This window comes from Osmerus eperlanus, unplaced genomic scaffold (assembly GCF_963692335.1).
Source record: "Osmerus eperlanus unplaced genomic scaffold, fOsmEpe2.1 SCAFFOLD_387, whole genome shotgun sequence".
In the NCBI taxonomy this organism is placed as follows: domain Eukaryota; kingdom Metazoa; phylum Chordata; class Actinopteri; order Osmeriformes; family Osmeridae; genus Osmerus; species Osmerus eperlanus.
Genome location: NW_026911076.1, coordinates 8,103 through 26,428, shown reverse-complemented (window position 1 = coordinate 26,428; position 18,326 = coordinate 8,103). Strand labels below are relative to the sequence as shown.

At 52.3% G+C, this 18,326-nt stretch overlaps 1 protein-coding gene across 1 annotated transcript; it reads left to right on the top strand.

Moving 5' to 3' along the window:
• Positions 1 to 1,322: 1,322 nt before the first annotated feature.
• LOC134015568 (alpha-1,6-mannosylglycoprotein 6-beta-N-acetylglucosaminyltransferase B-like) lies at positions 1,323 to 14,325 on the top strand (the record flags this gene model as incomplete). The annotated part of the gene is given in 10 exon segments (XM_062455115.1): positions 1,323 to 1,464; positions 1,885 to 2,021; positions 6,226 to 6,295; positions 6,298 to 6,380; positions 6,924 to 7,070; positions 7,306 to 7,422; positions 11,034 to 11,108; positions 12,018 to 12,289; positions 13,066 to 13,141; positions 13,143 to 14,325. Coding segments are annotated over 10 exon segments (1,242 nt in total), but the record flags the coding sequence as incomplete, so codon positions are not given.
• Positions 14,326 to 18,326: the final 4,001 nt, after the last annotated feature.

Genomic DNA, 18,326 nt, shown 5'->3' with positions numbered 1-18,326 from the left:
CTCTGTCTCTCTCACACACACACACACACACACACCTCTCACATCTCTCTCTCTCTCACACACACGCACACACACACCTCACATTTCTCGAACTCTCTCACAAACACACCAGAATCCCCACACAAGTGGACAGAGATTCCCCTCCAGCAGGAGAGAGACTCAGGGCTGATAGTGAGCTCTGCTGTGTTTAGCTCTGGTTAATCCCTCTGAGCGAGCAGAGTGGCAGGGTTAACACTCACTAGACTGGCACATGAAAGGGCACTACTGGCAAAGCTGGAGTGTGTGTGTGTGTGTGTGTGTGGTGTGTGTGTTTTTGTTTTCAATGAGATGGACAGGATATTTGTGTTCGTAACCCCTCTCGTTGTCTTTAGGATCGAAAATGACCGTGTCACGTTTAACAGCAGAGAAAACCTATAAAATATATATATATGGGGATTCACTATCCCCATATATATATATGATGAATGATAGGTTGTTTCTTCATGCATAGATTTGAGGTTTAAAATTCAAGTAAGCTGCTTTATTTGAGGAATTTAGTGAAGGGCGGGTCATTTTTGAACCCCGAGGACATGGGGAGTAAACCCAATGTTGACACGACACAAGGGTCGACGCAGCGCGCGCGTCTCGTGTGAAGCACTTATCTCATCGTTTGCATCCACTCACTTACGTCTTTCGCCATCTTTACATTTACATTTAGTCATTTAGCAGACGCTCTTATCCAGAGCGACTTACAGTAAGTACAGGGACATTCTCCCTGAGGCAATTAGGGCGAAGTGCCTTGCCCAAGGACACAACGTCATTTGGCACGGCTGGGAATCGAACTGGCAACCTTCTGATTACTAGCCCGACTCCCTCACCGCTCAGCCATCTGACTCCCTCTGAATGTTTCTTGAAGAACCCCCCTGACAGTCCGTGGAACAACAAAGAAGATTGCTACCTTCTGCCCTCAACGATAGCCTTTTACTCTCCTCTTCAGGCCCATTACCAGGTTGCTGATTGCCCGTGTGTTTGTGACGGGGGAGGGGGAGGTTTGTCATGGTCTCCCTCGAAGACGCGTAGCGAAGCCAACTGTTGTTTTTTTCCCAGGCAGACTCTGGTCGAACACACGCTTTGTGAATAGCTGACGAGGTGCAATTGTAGAAGAGGGGAGAGAGAAACCACTTAACTGCCACCAAAAAACAAACAAAAGAGCCTGGCACACCTTTCAACAAGAACACATGTCCACGCACGCATACACACACGTGCACACGCGCACACGCCCCACACATATCTTATATAACCCCAACCCTAACCCATCCCTCCCCCCCCCCCCCCCCCCGTGCCGTTTCAGGTGCCACATCCGTGTGATCGACACCTTCGGCACGGAGCCGGCCTACAACCACGAGGAGTACGCCACGCTGCACGGCTACCGCACCAACTGGGGCTACTGGAACCTCAACTCCAGGCAGTACATGACCATGTTCCGTAAGTCTGGGGGGCCCACTGCGAAACCCCCCTCCGGTTAACACCCACGTTAACCCGGTTGAGTGGGACCTGACATGGATTAAAGGGCCGATTCACGGAGAAATTTGAAAATAGATGTCGAAAGTGAAAATATCCTTGGTTGTTGTTGTGAGAGGGGCACCGGAGGCTTGTCTGGTCGTCCTCTCCGGGCTCCAGACTCGGTAGGAAGGCCTGGGATTGTCTCTTCACAGTCCTTCAGCACATTAGCACGTTCACACCCAGTCCCACAGTTAGCTGTAACAAGCTCACAGTCCAAAAGGAAGACGAGGAAGTATTTACAAAACGCTTCTGCGATTTATTGTCCCTGCTTCCTGGAGGACTCCTCACCACCCCCCCCACCCACCCCTCCCCCCCTCCTCCCCCCCTGTCTCCCACACGCAGCTCACACGCCCGACAACTCCTTCATGGGCTTCGTGTCGGAGGAGCTGAACGAGACGGAGAAGAGGAGCATCCAGCAGAACAAGGTCAACAACATGGCGGTGGTGTACGGCAAGGAGGCCAGCATGTGGAAGGTGAGAGTCACCCACTCAGAGAGACGTCCCAGACTGATGACATCACACAGTCTGTCACCTCAGAGAGACGTCCCAGACTGATGACATCACACCGTCTGTCACAGTGACAGGACTAAAACTGGGTAAACTTAAATCTTTTGCTCAAGTTCGAACAAAACCCCTAAGTCTCCTCCAGCCAAACTGACAGACATCATCCACCTCTGGTAAGATGTCAAATGTTAAACAAATCAAATCGAAAGAGTCGGAACAGTTCCTAGTGGCAGGGTAGATTTAGCGCAAAACGGGCCGCCTTTATTTGAGAGCCACTTTTCTCTTCAAAAGCACAGCAGTGTTTCCACACTGCACGGAACAGAGGAGCACTGTTTCCGCGCTATCATTCAACTGAAGATGTTTTCGTTTTTTTGAAACTATTATAGAAAGGAAAAAAGAAACAGTTGGAAAAATGACGTTTCTTTGTTGGGTCCTCTTCCCGAGTTTGTTTCCGCGCGGGGGGGGACGTTTGCTGGCTCCTTGACATGGTTCAGACTGCGGAGAGGAGACAAGGAGGGCGACAGTCGGGAGACAGTGGGGTTGTCAGATGTACAATGCCCAGCTCTGTGTGCCAGGGCAAAGGCTTGCGAGTGGGATCTGTGGAGCGTTCTGTTGGTTTAATGGCTCCCTTTTTTGTGTTCTCTCTGAGGCTCTCGGCCGCCTGTTTCTCCTCCTGAAATCTCTGGTCTGTTGTGTGCCTGTGTCCTCTCCTCACCTCTCTCTCTGCTCCTACTCCTTCTCCCCGGCGGTGCTGCCCTTACCTCCAACGTGTGTGGATGAAATGATGCACAGCTCCAGGTATGACTTTCCCCACCTCTCTCCCTTCCCCACCTCTCTCCCTTCCCCACCTCTCTCCTCTCCCCACCTCTCTCCTTTCCCCACCTCTATCCCTTCCCCACCTCTCTCCCTTCCCCAGCTCTCTCCCTTCCCCAGCTCTCTCCCTTCCCCACCTCTCTCCCTTCCCCACCTCTCTCCCTTCCCCAGCTCTCTCCCTTCCCACCTCTCTCCCTTCCCCACCTCTCTCCCTTCCCCACCTCTCTCCTTTCCCCACCTCTCTCCCTTCCCCACCTCTCTCCTTTCCCCACCTCTCTCCCTTCCCCACCTCTCTCCCTTCCCCACTTCTCTCCCTTCCCCAGCTCTCTCCCTTCCCCAGCTCTCTCCCTTCCCCACCTCTCTCCCTTCCCCACCTCTCTCCCTTCCCCAGCTCTCTCCCTTCCCACCTCTCTCCCTTCCCAGCTCTCTCCCTTCCCCACCTCTCTCCCCACCTCTCTCCTTCCCCACCTCTCTCCCCACCTCTCTCCTCTCCCCACCTCTCACCACCCCCCACCTCTCTCCTCTCCCCACCTCTCACCACCCCCAGCTCTCTCCTCTCCCCACCTCTCACCACCCCCCACCTCTCTCCTCTCCCCACCTCTCACCACCTATTATTGGGATTTTTATTTTTGTTTGAATTGTTTATCACTTGTATTATTGTTTTTATTGATTTTATGTAAAGCAACTTGAGCTGCAATTCTTGTATGAAATGTGCTATATAAATAAAGTCTTACTTACTTACTTACTTACTTACCACCCCCCAGCTCTCTCCCTTCCCCACCTCTCTCCCAGCTCTCTCCCTTCCCCACCTCTCTCCCCAGCTCTCTCCCTTCCCCACCTCTCTCCTCTCCCCACCTCTCTCCCTTCCCCACCTCTCTCCTTTCCCACCTCTCTCCCTTCCCCACCTCTCTCCTTTCCCCACCTCTCTCCTTCCCCACCTCTCTCCTTTCCCCACCTCTCTCCCTTCCCCACCTCTCTCCCTTCCCCACCTCTCTCCCTTCCCCACCTCTCTCCCTTCCCAGCTCTCTCCCTTCCCCACCTCTCTCCTTCCCAGCTCTCTCCCTTCCCACCTCTCTCCCTTCCCCACCTCTCTCCCTTCCCCAGCTCTCTCCCTTCCCCACCTCTCTCCCTTCCCCACCTCTCTCCCTTCCCCACCTCTCTCCTCTCCCCACTCTCACCACCCCCCAGCTCTCTCCCTTCCCCACCTCTCTCCCCAGCTCTCTCCCTTCCCCACCTCTCTCCTCTCCCCACCTCTCACACCCCCCACCTCTCTCCTCTCCCCACCTCTCACCACCCCCCAGCTCTCTCTCCTCTCCCCCACCTCTCACCACCCCCCACCTCTCTCCTCTCCCCACCTCTCACCACCCCCCAGCTCTCTCCCTTCCCCACCTCTCTCCCCAGCTCTCTCCCTTCCCCACCTCTCTCCTCTCCCCACCTCTCTCCTCTACCCACCTCTCACCACCCCCACCTCTCTCCTCTCCCCACCTCTCACCACCCCCAGCTCTCTCCTTCCCACCTCTCTCCCCAGCTCTCTCCCTCTCCCCACCTCTCTCCTCTCCCCACCTCTCTCCTCTCCCCACCTCTCACCACCCCCCCAGCTCTCTCCTCTCCCCACCTCTCACCACCCCCCAGCTCTCTCCTCTCCCCACCTCACTCCACCTCTCCTCTCCCCTTCTCAGGTCTTCTCATTCCTCCTTAATAACACCGTTCGCAAACAGAGCAGGCAGCTGTAAAAGGGAGCCTGACAAGCTCGATAGCTGTGTCGCGGTGCCCCAGGGCACTTGACGGAATCCCATCTTCACGTCACGCTCTCTCTTTCTCGCTTTCTTCATCTCTCTTAACCCGCCACCATCTTCCTCTCCCGCAACAACCGCCAGCCAACCCGCAGTCACCGACAAGCCCATACAGATCCTCTACCCGCTAGCATGGTCCTAACCCCGGACCCTGGTGAGTCTGGACCAGACCTGCAACGCCCTCCCTAGTCCCTCCACGCCGCCGGTCAGGGCTCCTTTAAGGCCCCGAGTCACGTCTTGTGCACTTAGCGGCTGTGCTAATCCTGTAATTGGCTGGGAAAATCCTCACAGAGGGAAGCGATCGATGGCGGCAGCCTCCAATTACGGCAGCCGGAGAGCCACACAATGGCGCGGGGGGGGGGTGGCTTGGGGGAGGGTTACAGTAAGCCTCTTAACGACGGCCAGGAAGTCGATAGTGAGACCGGGGTTGCGGTCGGTACGCACGGACGCGTTCTGCCGTCGTTCCGTCGTCCTTTGTTGGTTTCGCAGAGCTTTGAAAGTGTACCTGCATCTCGAGAAGGTCTGCCCTGCACCTGCGCACAGTGGATTAAGACACTACGAACGCTCTGTTTATCCACGCCTCGCGGACACTCGCACAAACCTGCGCGCGCGCGCACCTCGTACATCTTACATAACGGCTGTTCTTTTGGTCCCACCCCACACAAGTCGGACGAAATCGACTTTCATATCCATCTCCCTATACTAGAATCGGCGCTGCCCTGGAAGGTCGAGGAACACAGGGGACATCTTTATTCCGTATACCACAGTGGCGAGCACAGTCTACACACACATACGGGTTACGGGATCCGACTGCAATGTTTGTTGGTGATCGTTGCGTGAGCTGGAAAGGCGGATGGAAATTGGGATCTCTGCTTTGGCCCAGGGCTGCGTCTGTTTAGTTTATCTCAAGAGGCTTGTTGTACGAAATGCCGAGTGTTCTCGAGGCCGTACGGAGACACGTTCAGAAGACGCGCACACAGTCACACGCATATCTCTTACAAAGAGCCTGCCGCCTCAAGTCGTTGCGGCTCGCCAAACGTGTACACGCAAGCACACATCAGTAGGAACATGGATCCTGGGTCGGTGTCGGCCTCTGACGCACTCATCCATTCCCTGCAACGCTCATCCTCGTTATCCTCTCCTCCCCGCTCTCCCTCTCCATGAATTGTAACGGCAGTGAGTACGCATCGCTCTCCTTCTCTCTCTTTCTCTCTCTAAATCACTTTATATCCCCCCCCCTTCTGTCTCTCTGCCCTGTTCCCCTCTCTCTGTCTTTCTCTCGCCCTCAATTTAATTATATTCAATTCAATGGGCTTTTTTGGCATGAAAGAACAAATGTTCATATTGCCAAAGCAACAGTGGAATTACAGAAATATGTATCATCTATGTAATGATCTCTCTCTCCCTTCCTCCCCCCTCTTTTCCTCTCTGTTGTATCCCCCATCGCTTTCGTCTCTCACTCTCTCTCTCTCCTCTCTCTCTCTCTCTCTCTACTCCTCTCTCTCTCTCTCTCTCTCTCTCTCTCTCTCTCTCTCTCTCTCTCTCTCTCTCTCTCTCTCTCTCTCTCCCAACAGGGTAAGGAGGGCTTCCTGCAGATCCTCCACAGGTACATGGAGGTTCATGGCACGGTGTACTACGAGACCCAGCGCCCCCCGAGGTGCCCGCCTACGTTAAGAACCACGGCCTGCTGCCCCAGCACGAACTGCAGCAGCTGCTCCGCAAGGCCAAGGTAGCCCACACACACACACACACAGGAACACACCGGCACACACAGACACACACACAAACACACACAGGAACACATCGACACACACAGACACACACACACAAACACACACAGGAACACACCGACACACACACACGGACACACACACATCAACACACACACATCAACACACACACACACACAGGAACACACAGACACACACAGACACACACACAGGAACACATAGACAGAGACAGACACACACGACACACATGCAGAGGTAAGCTCACACACAAAGAAGCACACACACTCGCACTAGGGGTCACACTCATGAACCCACACACTCTTGAGAACACTCATGAACACACACACACGCTCTCTACGCCACATAACCCAAAGCACATACACAGTTTAGCATCCAGCGCATGTACACACATTATATAACAAGTTTAGACAAACACGCACCCAAAATGTCACAGGTAACACAAAATTGTATTTGGAGAGCAAACCTCACAAAGGTCAGATGGATTCCTCTCACTCCGTGCTCTCCCTCATCTCCCCACCCAGCTCTTCATCGGGTTCGGCTTCCCCTACGAAGGCCCCGCCCCTCTGGAGGCCATCGCCAATGGCTGCATCTTCCTGCAGCCCAAGTTCCACCCACCCCACAGCTCGCTCAATCACGAGTTCTTCAGAGGGAAGCCCACCTCCAGAGAGGTACGCTCCCATTGGTTGGTCATCGCTTTGCTCCATTGGTTGGTCATCACTTTGCTCCCATTGGTTTGTTAGCAATGTTCTTCCCATTGATTGGTCAACACCCTGCAGTATCCAGTCGAAAGCCACCTGACATCCTCGGATGACACGAGCTCGTGGAACTCAGGACTCTCACCGTCCGTGGGGTTCAGTGTAACCAAACCCCCAGCTAACCCCGCCCCCTGTGGGCCGTTTCCAGGTGTCGTCCCAGCACCCCTATGCAGAGCAGTACATCGGCAGGCCCCACGTCATGACGGTGGACTTCAACAACTCCCAGGAGTTTGAGTCGGCCGTCAGGGAGATCATGAGGACCAAGTACACACACTCACGTGTCAACACGGTAGCAACAGCTGTGGATGCGATAGCAGCGGAGCTGGGGGGGACAGGCTAGCATGCAGAGGGCAGACGCTGGCTTCGACTCGATGGCGTTTTCGTGGGCAGCTCCTGCTTCCGGACGTTTCAGCCGCTCCCGGCGCGTCTTCAACCTCGGCTTGGACCCAACCGTCTTCTTCCAAATTTGAATCCCCTCCTCAATTCGAAAACCTCTAGGCCAGGGTCGGCAACAGGCGGCCCGTGGCCAATTGTGGCCCGCCAGCGATTTTATTTGGCCCGTCAAAATATTTCCACTTATATTTTTTTGGTATCGTTTTTTCCCCGTCGACTTTTATTTTGAAACCGGAAACTGGGTATGGTGTCATTGACTTTTCTGAAGTATTTTCTCGCTATGTCATCGCTACCATAGACATATGATCCAAAGCACCCCGATAGCACCCCCCAAAATATTGCTTGTGAAATTAATAGTTGTCAGGCCCAGAGTGGCCATCGGGAGAATAGGATATAGAATATAGAATAGAATAGGGAGAATTCAGGAACTGAAAAAGCCAGGTAAAAAAAGAAAGATCTGTCACTTCATAAATCTAGGTTCTTGCAAGGGTGGGAAAAATGTTTTCTTAAAAGCCCTGAATCTTTCAGGTAAACATTTGGGTTGTAATTTCCGGAAAATATAAGAATATGAGTCCAACGTAATGTTTATTTAGGTTAGGCTACATAAAGTTTAAAAACTATTTGGCATCGAAATTAATGCAAAACCTTTCGCTCGCGCGAATGCGCGCTCGAATTAATATGAACTTCCGATTTCACCTCACATCAAAACCTTCGCTAGGTCCTAGTAATCCTATTCTCACTGGATGACAGTATTTATGTGCACCAACGATGACGACCCACCACGTTGGGATGACAGTGACGACCATGTTGATAGAGAGAGTTCGTTAAAATAATGAAATTATTCAAACAGACCACCAATTCACATTCACATGGTTAATAGGCCTAGTTGTTGCGAGTGCACGTATCGCAAGGGCACCTATCGCAGCGTCTAAATAGGCAGTAACCCAGACTCTGGCCCGTCATCTTGTGGCGAGGAAAAATACTGGCCCGCGGGCCCAAGTTACTTGCCGACCCCTGCTCTAGGCATTCATCTTCATCTCGCCTCCTGCACCCCCCCCCCCCCCCTAAAGATAAACCAGATTGCGTCCGCCGAGGAACTTACGGAGAAGGCAAGGGGGGGGATGAAGCGTTAGCGTTTTGCGGTGGAAGGGGAGGACGGGAGAGGTTGAGAGAGTGTGAGCGTGTGGCGTGCGGGCAGCAGCCTGCGCGGAGACACGGTGGAGAGCAGGGGCCGAGTCATTAGCTATAAATGAGAGTTTATAGGGCCCGACAGCCCGACAGCCCGACAGCCCGGCAGCCCGGCAGCCCGGCAGTGAGCTGGAGACAACTGAGTGTGTGGTAGAGGTCAGCTAAGAGGTCGAACAGGAAGATTAAAGGCCCCCGTAAAATTCCACTTCAGGGTGTGTGTGTGTGTGTGAGAAACTGACAGAGAGGGAGAGAAGGAGAGAGATATAGCCGGGGAGAGAGAGGGAAAGATGGTTGCGTTTGTGTGCGTGTGTGGTCCGGTTTGTGTGCGTGTGGTTGCGTTTGTGTGCGTGTGTGGTTCGGTTTGTGTGCGTGTGGTTGCGTTTGTGTGCGTGTGTGGTTCGGTTTGTGTGCGTGGATGCGTTTGTGTGTGTGTGGTTGCGTTTGTGTGTGTGCGTGGATGCGTTTGTGTGTGTGTGGTTGCGTTTGTGTGTGTGTGTGTGGTTGCGTTTGTGTGTGTGGCGTCTCCCCACAGCTGGAGCCGCTGTCTGCCTCTCTGTCTTGTCTGACACGCCATAGCTCAGTGCCTCGGCTCTTAGTCTCTGTCTGCGCTGTCACTCCACGGAGAGATTGGTGATGGGCCACTTCACCCCTCACTGGAGACAAACCTCCCATGCGCACACACACACTCATACACGCGCGCACAAACGCGCACACACTCACGGTCGTCTCGTTTTTTTGGTTCCTTTTTTGCACTCGCACACATTCACCCACATTACGCATCCAACTGGAGCATACAGAAGGCCCAGGCATTCAACATGGCTTCTTTCAAACACACAAATGTATACACGCATAGAGGACATACAACCAGACATACTTATGTATACCACCCACACACACACCCACGCACACACACCTCGCAGCATGTCCACGCTCCCGGTCTAGAGGAGCTGCATATGCCTACCCATGCGGACCGAACCAATCTCTGCTGCCTGACACCTCCTCATGTTTCTATAAATCCCTCACTCCATCTCTCCACTTTTCTCCTTGCCCCCCTTGCATCACTCCTTCCATCCCCCCCCCCCTCCCCTCTCCCTATCTCTCGACTCCCCCCCCCCCCCCCCTTATCTTTCCCACTTGGATGACCTGAAGTGAAGAGCACGTTTTCTTTTCATTTCCCCTCAAAAGGCGCTGAGCTCACATTCTCAGACTTCCTTCTGTTCGCCACAACACAACCAGACAGACACGGACTCAGCGGCGTGAACACGCACACTTTCGACCGAGAGCGCCGTATGAGATTCACATAGATGTCTCGTGAGATTGATTGTGTACATTTAGATCGCGAGTTAGATTTGTACAGCCGTGATCAGATTTGCAATTTGTGTAACTTTTCAAATGACATCATCCCTTCCCCCCAAAACACGGATTTATGTGTAAAACTGGGACAGTTTTCACATGCAGTTGAACAGAGGCTGCGGTAGTGGTTTTGTATTAAAAAGTGATTGTGAGTCATGTATCATTTGCAGTAGATGGTCTGGCACATTAGGCCTTTGCTCCACTGCAAAGTACAGACACAGTCTATCATTTATGTATCTGTACTGTTTGGTGACGTTACGCATGCCTGGTGATGGAAATGCATCATCTTTCGATAGCTTCTACATTTTAATGAATGTGTTTTTTATCGAGTCGCTTTTTGCTTTTAATATTCGCAAGGGGATTGTGCACATTGTGTTTGTGCTAGCCTGTGGCGGTTTTTGTGAGCACTCGGTCCCCAAATGGTTTGGTCACACAAATATCCCTCTAGCCATAATGAGTGATTATGAGAGGTGAAACCTCATTCAGCCTACACAAAAAAAACCTAACAGGTGATGTGTCTCAGTTGACGTTTTATTGGCCTGGCCATGGTTCTTATTTCTCAACGACCAGAAGTAAACCAAAACCAAAAGACAAACTGTGTCTGACAGATCCAGGCTTCTCTTTAATCAAGCCAATCAAGGGAGAACCATTGTTGACGAGGGATTCGGCTGACTATTCGCTTCCACCCTAATGAAATCAGACAATTTACGACAAGTTGACGTCAGGCGATTTAGTCACCACAGTCGCACACACGGAAACATTTATTTGTTGTGAATAATTACCATCAATGTATTATAATTAGGGCGACCAAAAAATCAAGTTACAAACAAGTAAAAAATGGAAAAAGAGGCTGTGTGTGCTGATTGCCTAGCAACACAATGTTCTAAAATGTCCGTATTTCTGAATTGTTGTTTGTGTGTGTGTGTGTGTGTGTCTTTGCAGGTTCAGCCATACCTTCCTTATGAGTACACCTGCGAGGGAATGCTAGAGAGGGTACACGCCTACATACAGCATCAGGTGAGCTCACACACACACACACACACACACACACACACACAGACACTTACACACATACTAACGCGCACACCGAGAGCGTTGCCTCGCCTTGCCTTTCTCCCAGTGTTCATTACCATGCGCTCATCCGCCCCTGCAGTCTCCCACACCCACGCTCTCTGGTGCTAGACCTTCCAGAACCCCGTAATCAACCTGGACCAGGGACTGATCTCCCCCCTGCTGCCAGCATGGGCTCTCCATGTTGCAGGAGCAGAGGGGGGAGGGGGGGGGGGGTGCAGGGGGGGTGGAGGTGTAGAAGGGAGTGAGCGGGACGAGATGAGAGAGGGCAGGAGACAGGAATGTGACGAGAGAATGGCGAGGGAGAGAGAGAGGTGAGCAGGGGAGGAGGGGTGGGAGAGAATGAGTGGAGATGACGGGGGGAGGGGGGGGGGGGGGCGAGGTGAGTAAAAAGACACGGCCAGTCATTGTCTGACTGATTTGATATCTTTCCCTTGCCAGATAGATTTCAATCCGGGTCTCAGAGTCGGCGAGAATTGCAGTTATCTTCTCTCATTTGTTTCCCAGTGATGGTGTTGGCTGACATCGAGCCCTTCAGCGGCCACAGTCAGAGTTGCGATAGTGTCTTGCACTTCTCTAGCCCCATTACTGGCTGATCAGACTCCTTCGCATGTCTGAAACATGGCGGTCCGTTCCCACGCGACCGCCCGTATTTCTGGGAGGTACGCAGACAAATGTGTGTCGGAGCACGGCTCGTGTGTCACCGTATTCAGCTCGTTGGTGGGTAGAGGCGGGAGAGGGGGAGGAGGGGCTGTGTGTGTGTGTGTGTTGCTCCACATCCGACATCCTGATCAGCTTCACCAGACCCCCCCCCCCCCACCTTCTCTCTCCTCTCTCCTCCCCTCTAACCCCCAGGACTTCTGTGAGCCTCAACCCCCCTTCCCTCCAGCCAACTCCTCCAGGCTGGGACCCGCCAGTCCGGGGCCTCTATTTCTCCCCCTGCCCAACACCACAGCCCTGGGCTGGGCCGCCAACGTCACGGCTCCCCCCGCGTGGCCTCCGCTCAGCTCCCTCAGGCTGCTGGCGTCCCAGGAGGGCCAGTCGTGCGTGGAGGCGTGCCGGGGCGAAGGCCTGGTGTGCGAGCCCGCGCACTTCCGCTTCGTCAACAACAAGGAGGCCCTCCGCGGGTGAGCGTTCGGGGGGGGGACGACACACGGGGGCGCGCGGGGAACGGGGAACGGGGGGGCTTTTCTCTCACGCAGGCTCTGCTGCCAAACGCGGTGACGGGCTCGCACACGACCGCGACCCTGACCCAAGCACACATGAAAGGCCCTTTCCCCCCCCCCCACACCCTGCTACAGATGTAGCCGCCCCTCCTCTCCTTTAGCCTGCAGCGTCTCTCCCCCAGGTGTGTCTCCCATCCCTCCACCCCCCCCCCCTCCCAGTCCGTCAGCGGAAGCCCACTTCAAACGGTTTCCAGGCCCGTCTGAAGTCTCCTCACCCCCCCCCCCCACCCCCCCAACCTCACTCATATCTCCACTGACAGCACACTGCAGAGTGCCATTCCCGTCAGAATCCCCCAAACCACCACCTCCCCTTTTCTCATCTCTCCATCCCTCTCCCTATCGTTTCTTTTCTGGTGCTGATTTGCTTTCACCCCCTCGGTATCTACAGTTCTATCTCTTTTTCCCCGTCACCCCTTATTCTACTTCTCTGTCTCTCTTTCTCACCTACTGACACGCACTGTTCCCTGCCCCCCCCCCCCCCCCCCCTTGTTTAGGCACTTACAAAGGGCGATACTTCCAATACTCACATCTTTCTCTCACGCGCATGTTTTCCTTCTTTCTTCGTCTGCCCCCCTTTCCTTCCTTCCTTCCTCTCTTTCTCTCTCCCCCTCTCCGTTGTCTCCCGTCGTCATCGGTGACCCCTCCCCCCCCTTCCCCCCCCCCCCCCCCCACCGCAGGCTGGAGGTGCAGTGCGACTCGATGGACGCCGAGACCAATCACGTGCTCCCGGCCTTCTCCACACTGCGGCGGGTAGTGCGCCCTCCAGAAGGAGCCCCTCCTCTTCAGCTGCGCCGGACACTCGCCCAAGCACCGCCGCCTCTGCCCCTGCAGGGACTTCCGCCGCGGACAGGTGGCGCTGTGCCGCGACTGCTTATGATGCCGGGGGGGGGCGGGGAGGAAGGAGGAAGAGGGCGACGCCAGGAGGTGCCAACCTGAGGAACCACTGGAGCCGCAGACACCGCCCGCTTGAGAGTGGATGGTGGGGCTGCGAGCTGAAGTTGTTAGGACCGGTTACGACTGGTTGTGGCCGGTCGCAATTAGTTCTGGCGGGTTGAGACTCGTTGTACCATGTCATGGTTGATTGTTTGTGACAGGTTCTAGATTGTGCGTAACGGAAGTTATAGCGGGCGATTATCACGGGGTCCAACTGGTTAACACTGGTTGTAGTGGGGAGTTGACAATATTTTTTTATCCGACTTCCGGTTGGAGTACTATCTTTATGGTAAACACCATAGTGAGGAGCAGGAAGTCAGCAGAGGAGAAGGCTGGACTGCCAGCAGTCAGGATACCTAACCTATACTTAACTAGGAGCCTGTGGCAGGAGAGGATATATGTACATTAGTGGCCAGAGTGTGATCTCACTCAGACGTGCGAGGACCTGCAGTAAACGGTTAAGCCCGACCACCCTGACACCACAACGTTGAGAAAGACATCGCCACGGCTACTGTCACCGGTGAACCTCAGAGGTCTTTCGATGAAGATGGGGGGAGGGGGGAGGGGAGGTATCAAGAACAGAGTCTTCAAACAAACGAGACCTTAACATGGAAGTGGACTATGTGGGTCAATAACCAATCATCTTTCCTCTCCCTCTGGGCTTGGTTTTGACGACCTGACGATGGACACTCGGACCATGAGGCAGACCCAGCCTGTTTAAAGATAGCCCGTTCCCATTTATCTGACCGAGGCCAGGCCGAGGCGACGGACAATGCAATCAGCAGACAACTCCTGTTGCGAAATTAATGTGTTGCGTTGGGTGTATGTGTGGGAGGGTGGCGGGGAGAAGGGAGGGTGAAAGATTATTTTTCAATAAAGTGATGAAGAAATGTGGGTACCGAGCTTTGCTTCCGACACGAAAACAGAGGATTTTTAAACACCCTCTTGGCTTTGTTGGCGGAAATGAAAAAAAAAAATGAAATAAAAAAGACTTAAGTTATACAGAGAGATCAAGGCTTCTGTGTGGTGTTGTGCCTGTCTCGACTTGAATCACTTCCTATCTGTCCGAACTGACGTCTTCCCTCCCTCTGGCTAATCTTTCGGTCTTTTTTCTCTCTCCTCTGCCCATCGAACCCCTTCCGTCATCCGTCCGTCCGTCTATCTGGGGGAAGGAGCGTTTGATCTTTCGTTCCCTCACAGCTGAAAGGTGGGGAGGGAGCCGTCGATATGTTGCGAGGGTGGGCAGAGGAAGTCAGATATCTGTCACGTGTTGATGAGGGATGAGTCTGGCTCTGCTGACGTCACCGTCCCAGCCAGGATTTCTACTTTGTTTCAGGAAGTGGTGGGTGGGTGCTTAGTCAATATACTGTAGCTCGTAGTTCACTAGTCACTTACTAACCTTTTGTTGACTCTACACAAACATGGCTTCTGATTATACATAACTGTTGGGGCATAATCAAGGCATAATCAATACACTGATCGTTTCAGCTAAAAGCTGTGACTAGGTTTTTGAAACAGCAGTATCGGACGACACTTTATGCGCACATATTGCGCATAAAGTATAAATGGCAACTGTTCTTGATTATCTTTCATGGTGATTTTCTTTATGGGCAAAAATAGACTTAAAAAGTGAGTGCCTTCTTTGGCGCCCACCCTTGATAATCAATATCCATTTCCTCTGAAGGACTATTGAATGGTAGCCCATGGATGCCATTTCAGACTCTGCTATTGGTCATTATGCAGCGAATGAAATAGAATGTGATGAATAATAAATCAGAAGTTTTGACAGCCAGGCAGAACTCCCCATTGATTCACCACCACCGCTGTGCAAAAGCCATCCGTTATCAAAACGTCCACCTCCCAACTCCCCCCCCCCCCCCCTTCACGCGCGCCCACCCTACGGCCATTCAAATGGCAGTGAATCATTTCCGTTCTACAATTCATTTCCTCGAGCACGATATATACAATGATCGTAAAGGAACACTTAGCTGCCGTGGCCTCTGAGACGAAGCCCCAGCTTCCCTGCGGCGGTTCGGGGGCGCAGCGAAGTAGCGTGCCGCCAACCGAAACGTGTCTGAATGTAAGTCCTATTAGCATAATTCGTGATTAAGTCATAAGCTAATTAGAGAGCAGATTAATTCCCGTGCACTGTAAGGTTAATGGAATGAAGAGGGGGGGGGCAGACTGAGGCTGGAAGGTCTTTGTGTCGGTGTGTGCGCGCGTCTGTGAGTGCTTTTATTGTGTGCTGGTGGAGGGATGAGTTCACCGCTAGGAAGACAAACACACACCTACTCTCTCACACACACACCTGAAACCCTGAGATGTTATGGGCCGGGCAGAGATTTATTACAATAGCTAGTTATTCACTTGAAAGAATAAGCACTCACTCGGTCTTTCATCTCTTTCCCTTCATCACCATTTTCCTTCACATTCAGGGTGACTTTAAAAAGTTTATAAAGGGCAATCTATTCAGACAAGTGGCTGTCCTGCATCCGGATTTCATGATTTTATAGGCCCTCATCAAACAAGCGATCAGGCCAAACATTTCCTGTCAAGGACACTGTGTGTGTGTGTGTTTTTTTTGCTGTGTGTGAAGGTGTATCCACTTTTTGCAAGACCTCTGTGAGTGCACCCTAAAGGGGTGAAGAGACCACTGTATTCCAGTTCTTACACAGAGATGTCCGGAGGCTACTTTTAAGCGCTCCATCTTGTGCTCCTTTTTGAATCCCGTCCTCCGGGTATTTTCAACCAGGGTTAAAAAATAAAATAAAAAAAGGCTCAGTTTTTTTTTTTTTTTACCGTAAATTGACAAATATTTTTGTAGTTCACAGTCCCAGACCCTACTAAACGAACATACTTCCCCATAAGCTATCGACAGAGCGAAAGAGAGGGAGAATAAAGAACACATTCTCGAAGGGGTATCCTGTTCTGTTCACCGTAAATCTGGAGATATATGTGAGATCAAAGCTTGGTTTTCTGTGCTCCGTCTTATCTATATACTGTGTGCTCGGTGAATCAGAACTTGGCTTTCGCTTCAACTATGGATTTGATGCAGTCCCTGATACCCATGGCAGCCTCTCTGAAGAATTGCGTTTGTATCTTGCCCAAAACGATTAAACCAGCTTGGTGTGAGAAGAGACTAATTCGGTAAATAAAAACGATGACATGGAAGAGATATATCTCATATATCGTATATACTATAACCGAGATATACTGAAACTGACAAATTCAGCGGCCAATCGAACGGCTTCACACAACAACAAAAAAAGAAAATATCCTTTACTACCTCCAGCTTTTCCTGCAGCGACGTGAGCAAAGCTTTGACCCTAGTCAACGGCCGGTTGGAGGGGGAAATGTGATTTATGAAGCAAGACCTGGCTGCTGCCTTCCCAGGGCACCAGATCAATACAGAGAGTGAATCCTGCATTCTAACCTGCCTGGTTACAACTACCACCTCTTCCTTACCAACTCCTCCTTCCCAGATCTCTCGGTTCAACCTTTATTATATAGACTCTTTTTAAACATTCATTTCCGGTTGTTGTTCCTCCAAGTGTGTGTGGGTGTGTGTGTGGGTGTGTTGGTGTGTGTGTGTGTCAGCGTCGCGCTGCGCCCGACTGACAGATTTGGGCGTGTCTTTGCGTGCGTGTCCACCACCGCTCTTGTTTGTTTGTTATTACGGGGACGTTCGTTCCGGCGTTTTAATTAGGCTCCAGCACCATGTGGGGAGATGGCGAGGCTGGCTCTGGCAGGCACTGTGTCAGCGCGCCCAGGCTGGGGGAAGCACAGGCCTGTGGGTTTCTGGAATGAGATTTTCACACTATTGATTTATAGCTGTCAGGATTCTGTGTGTGTGTGTGTGTGAGGGGGGGGGGGGGGGGGGGGGTGTTGCCAAGGCACCGGTGGAGTGTGTACGTATATAATTATGTCGCGCCGTGCATGTGTGGGCGTGTTTGTCGGAGCGTCAGAAGAGTGTGTTTTAAGTTGGAGTCAGGTGGCTGAGCGGTGAGGGAATCGGGCTAGTAATCTGAAGGTTGCCAGTTCGATTCCCGGTCATGCCAACTGACATTGTGTCCTTGGGCAAGGCACTTCACCCTACTTGCCTCGGGGGAATGTCCCTGTACTTACTGTAAGTCGCTCTGGATAAGAGCGTCTGCTAAATGACTAAATGTAAATGTAAGTTTATGCTTCGAAGGATAAGTGGCTTGAGAGGCGAAGATCTCGTTTTCAAGTTTTTCCTCAGAGCAGATGTAGGAAATGCCGACCTGAGGCAAAACAACTCGTTTATCAAGTTTCTATGGAAGGGGGCGCCGTGTGTGTTTGTATGCCCAAGAGACTCTTCAGTGATTCACCTTTAATCGGCTTGTTGCCTATTTAAGTCTCTCGGCTGCTGATTCTGAACCTCATCACCTTATTGATGCCGAACCCAATAATTCATAGACACAAATACCGCCTGACACGGACGAGGAAATAATTGACCGAAGCCAGTGGCGGGAATGAGACGAAAAACTACAGAGTTTAAAAGCTACGCGATTCCACACTCGGGCCGAATAGGCGTCTCATCCGCGCTGTTCAGAGACGAGAGCCGCGCGCGCCTGCGCGCTCTCCTCCGCTCTTCACCTCTAAACGCCGTATTCAGCCCTTTCATTGTTCTTTCATCCCTCGCTACTCTCTCTCTCTCCCTCCTTTGTGTTTTCCCACTTGTCTCGTCTCCAGCTCGTTTCTTCCCGGCCACCATCTTGTTTACATAGACAAACACAACAGTGTTGTTTGCTCCTGTTGCTATTTGTGGATATAATTACCCCTCCCCTTGCTTTTAGCTCTGCATATATAGCCATGGCCTCGATCGAGGCTTTGGTTGCACAGCAGCTAGCCTGGTAGAAGGCAAATAGCCTTCATCTTTGTCTCCCTTTTTAATGTTTCCCCATCTTAATGATGCCAGACGTTTGAAGTCCTGGAGGAACTGGAAGAGTCCATTGCCTCTGGTCAAGTGGTCCAGTCCTCAATG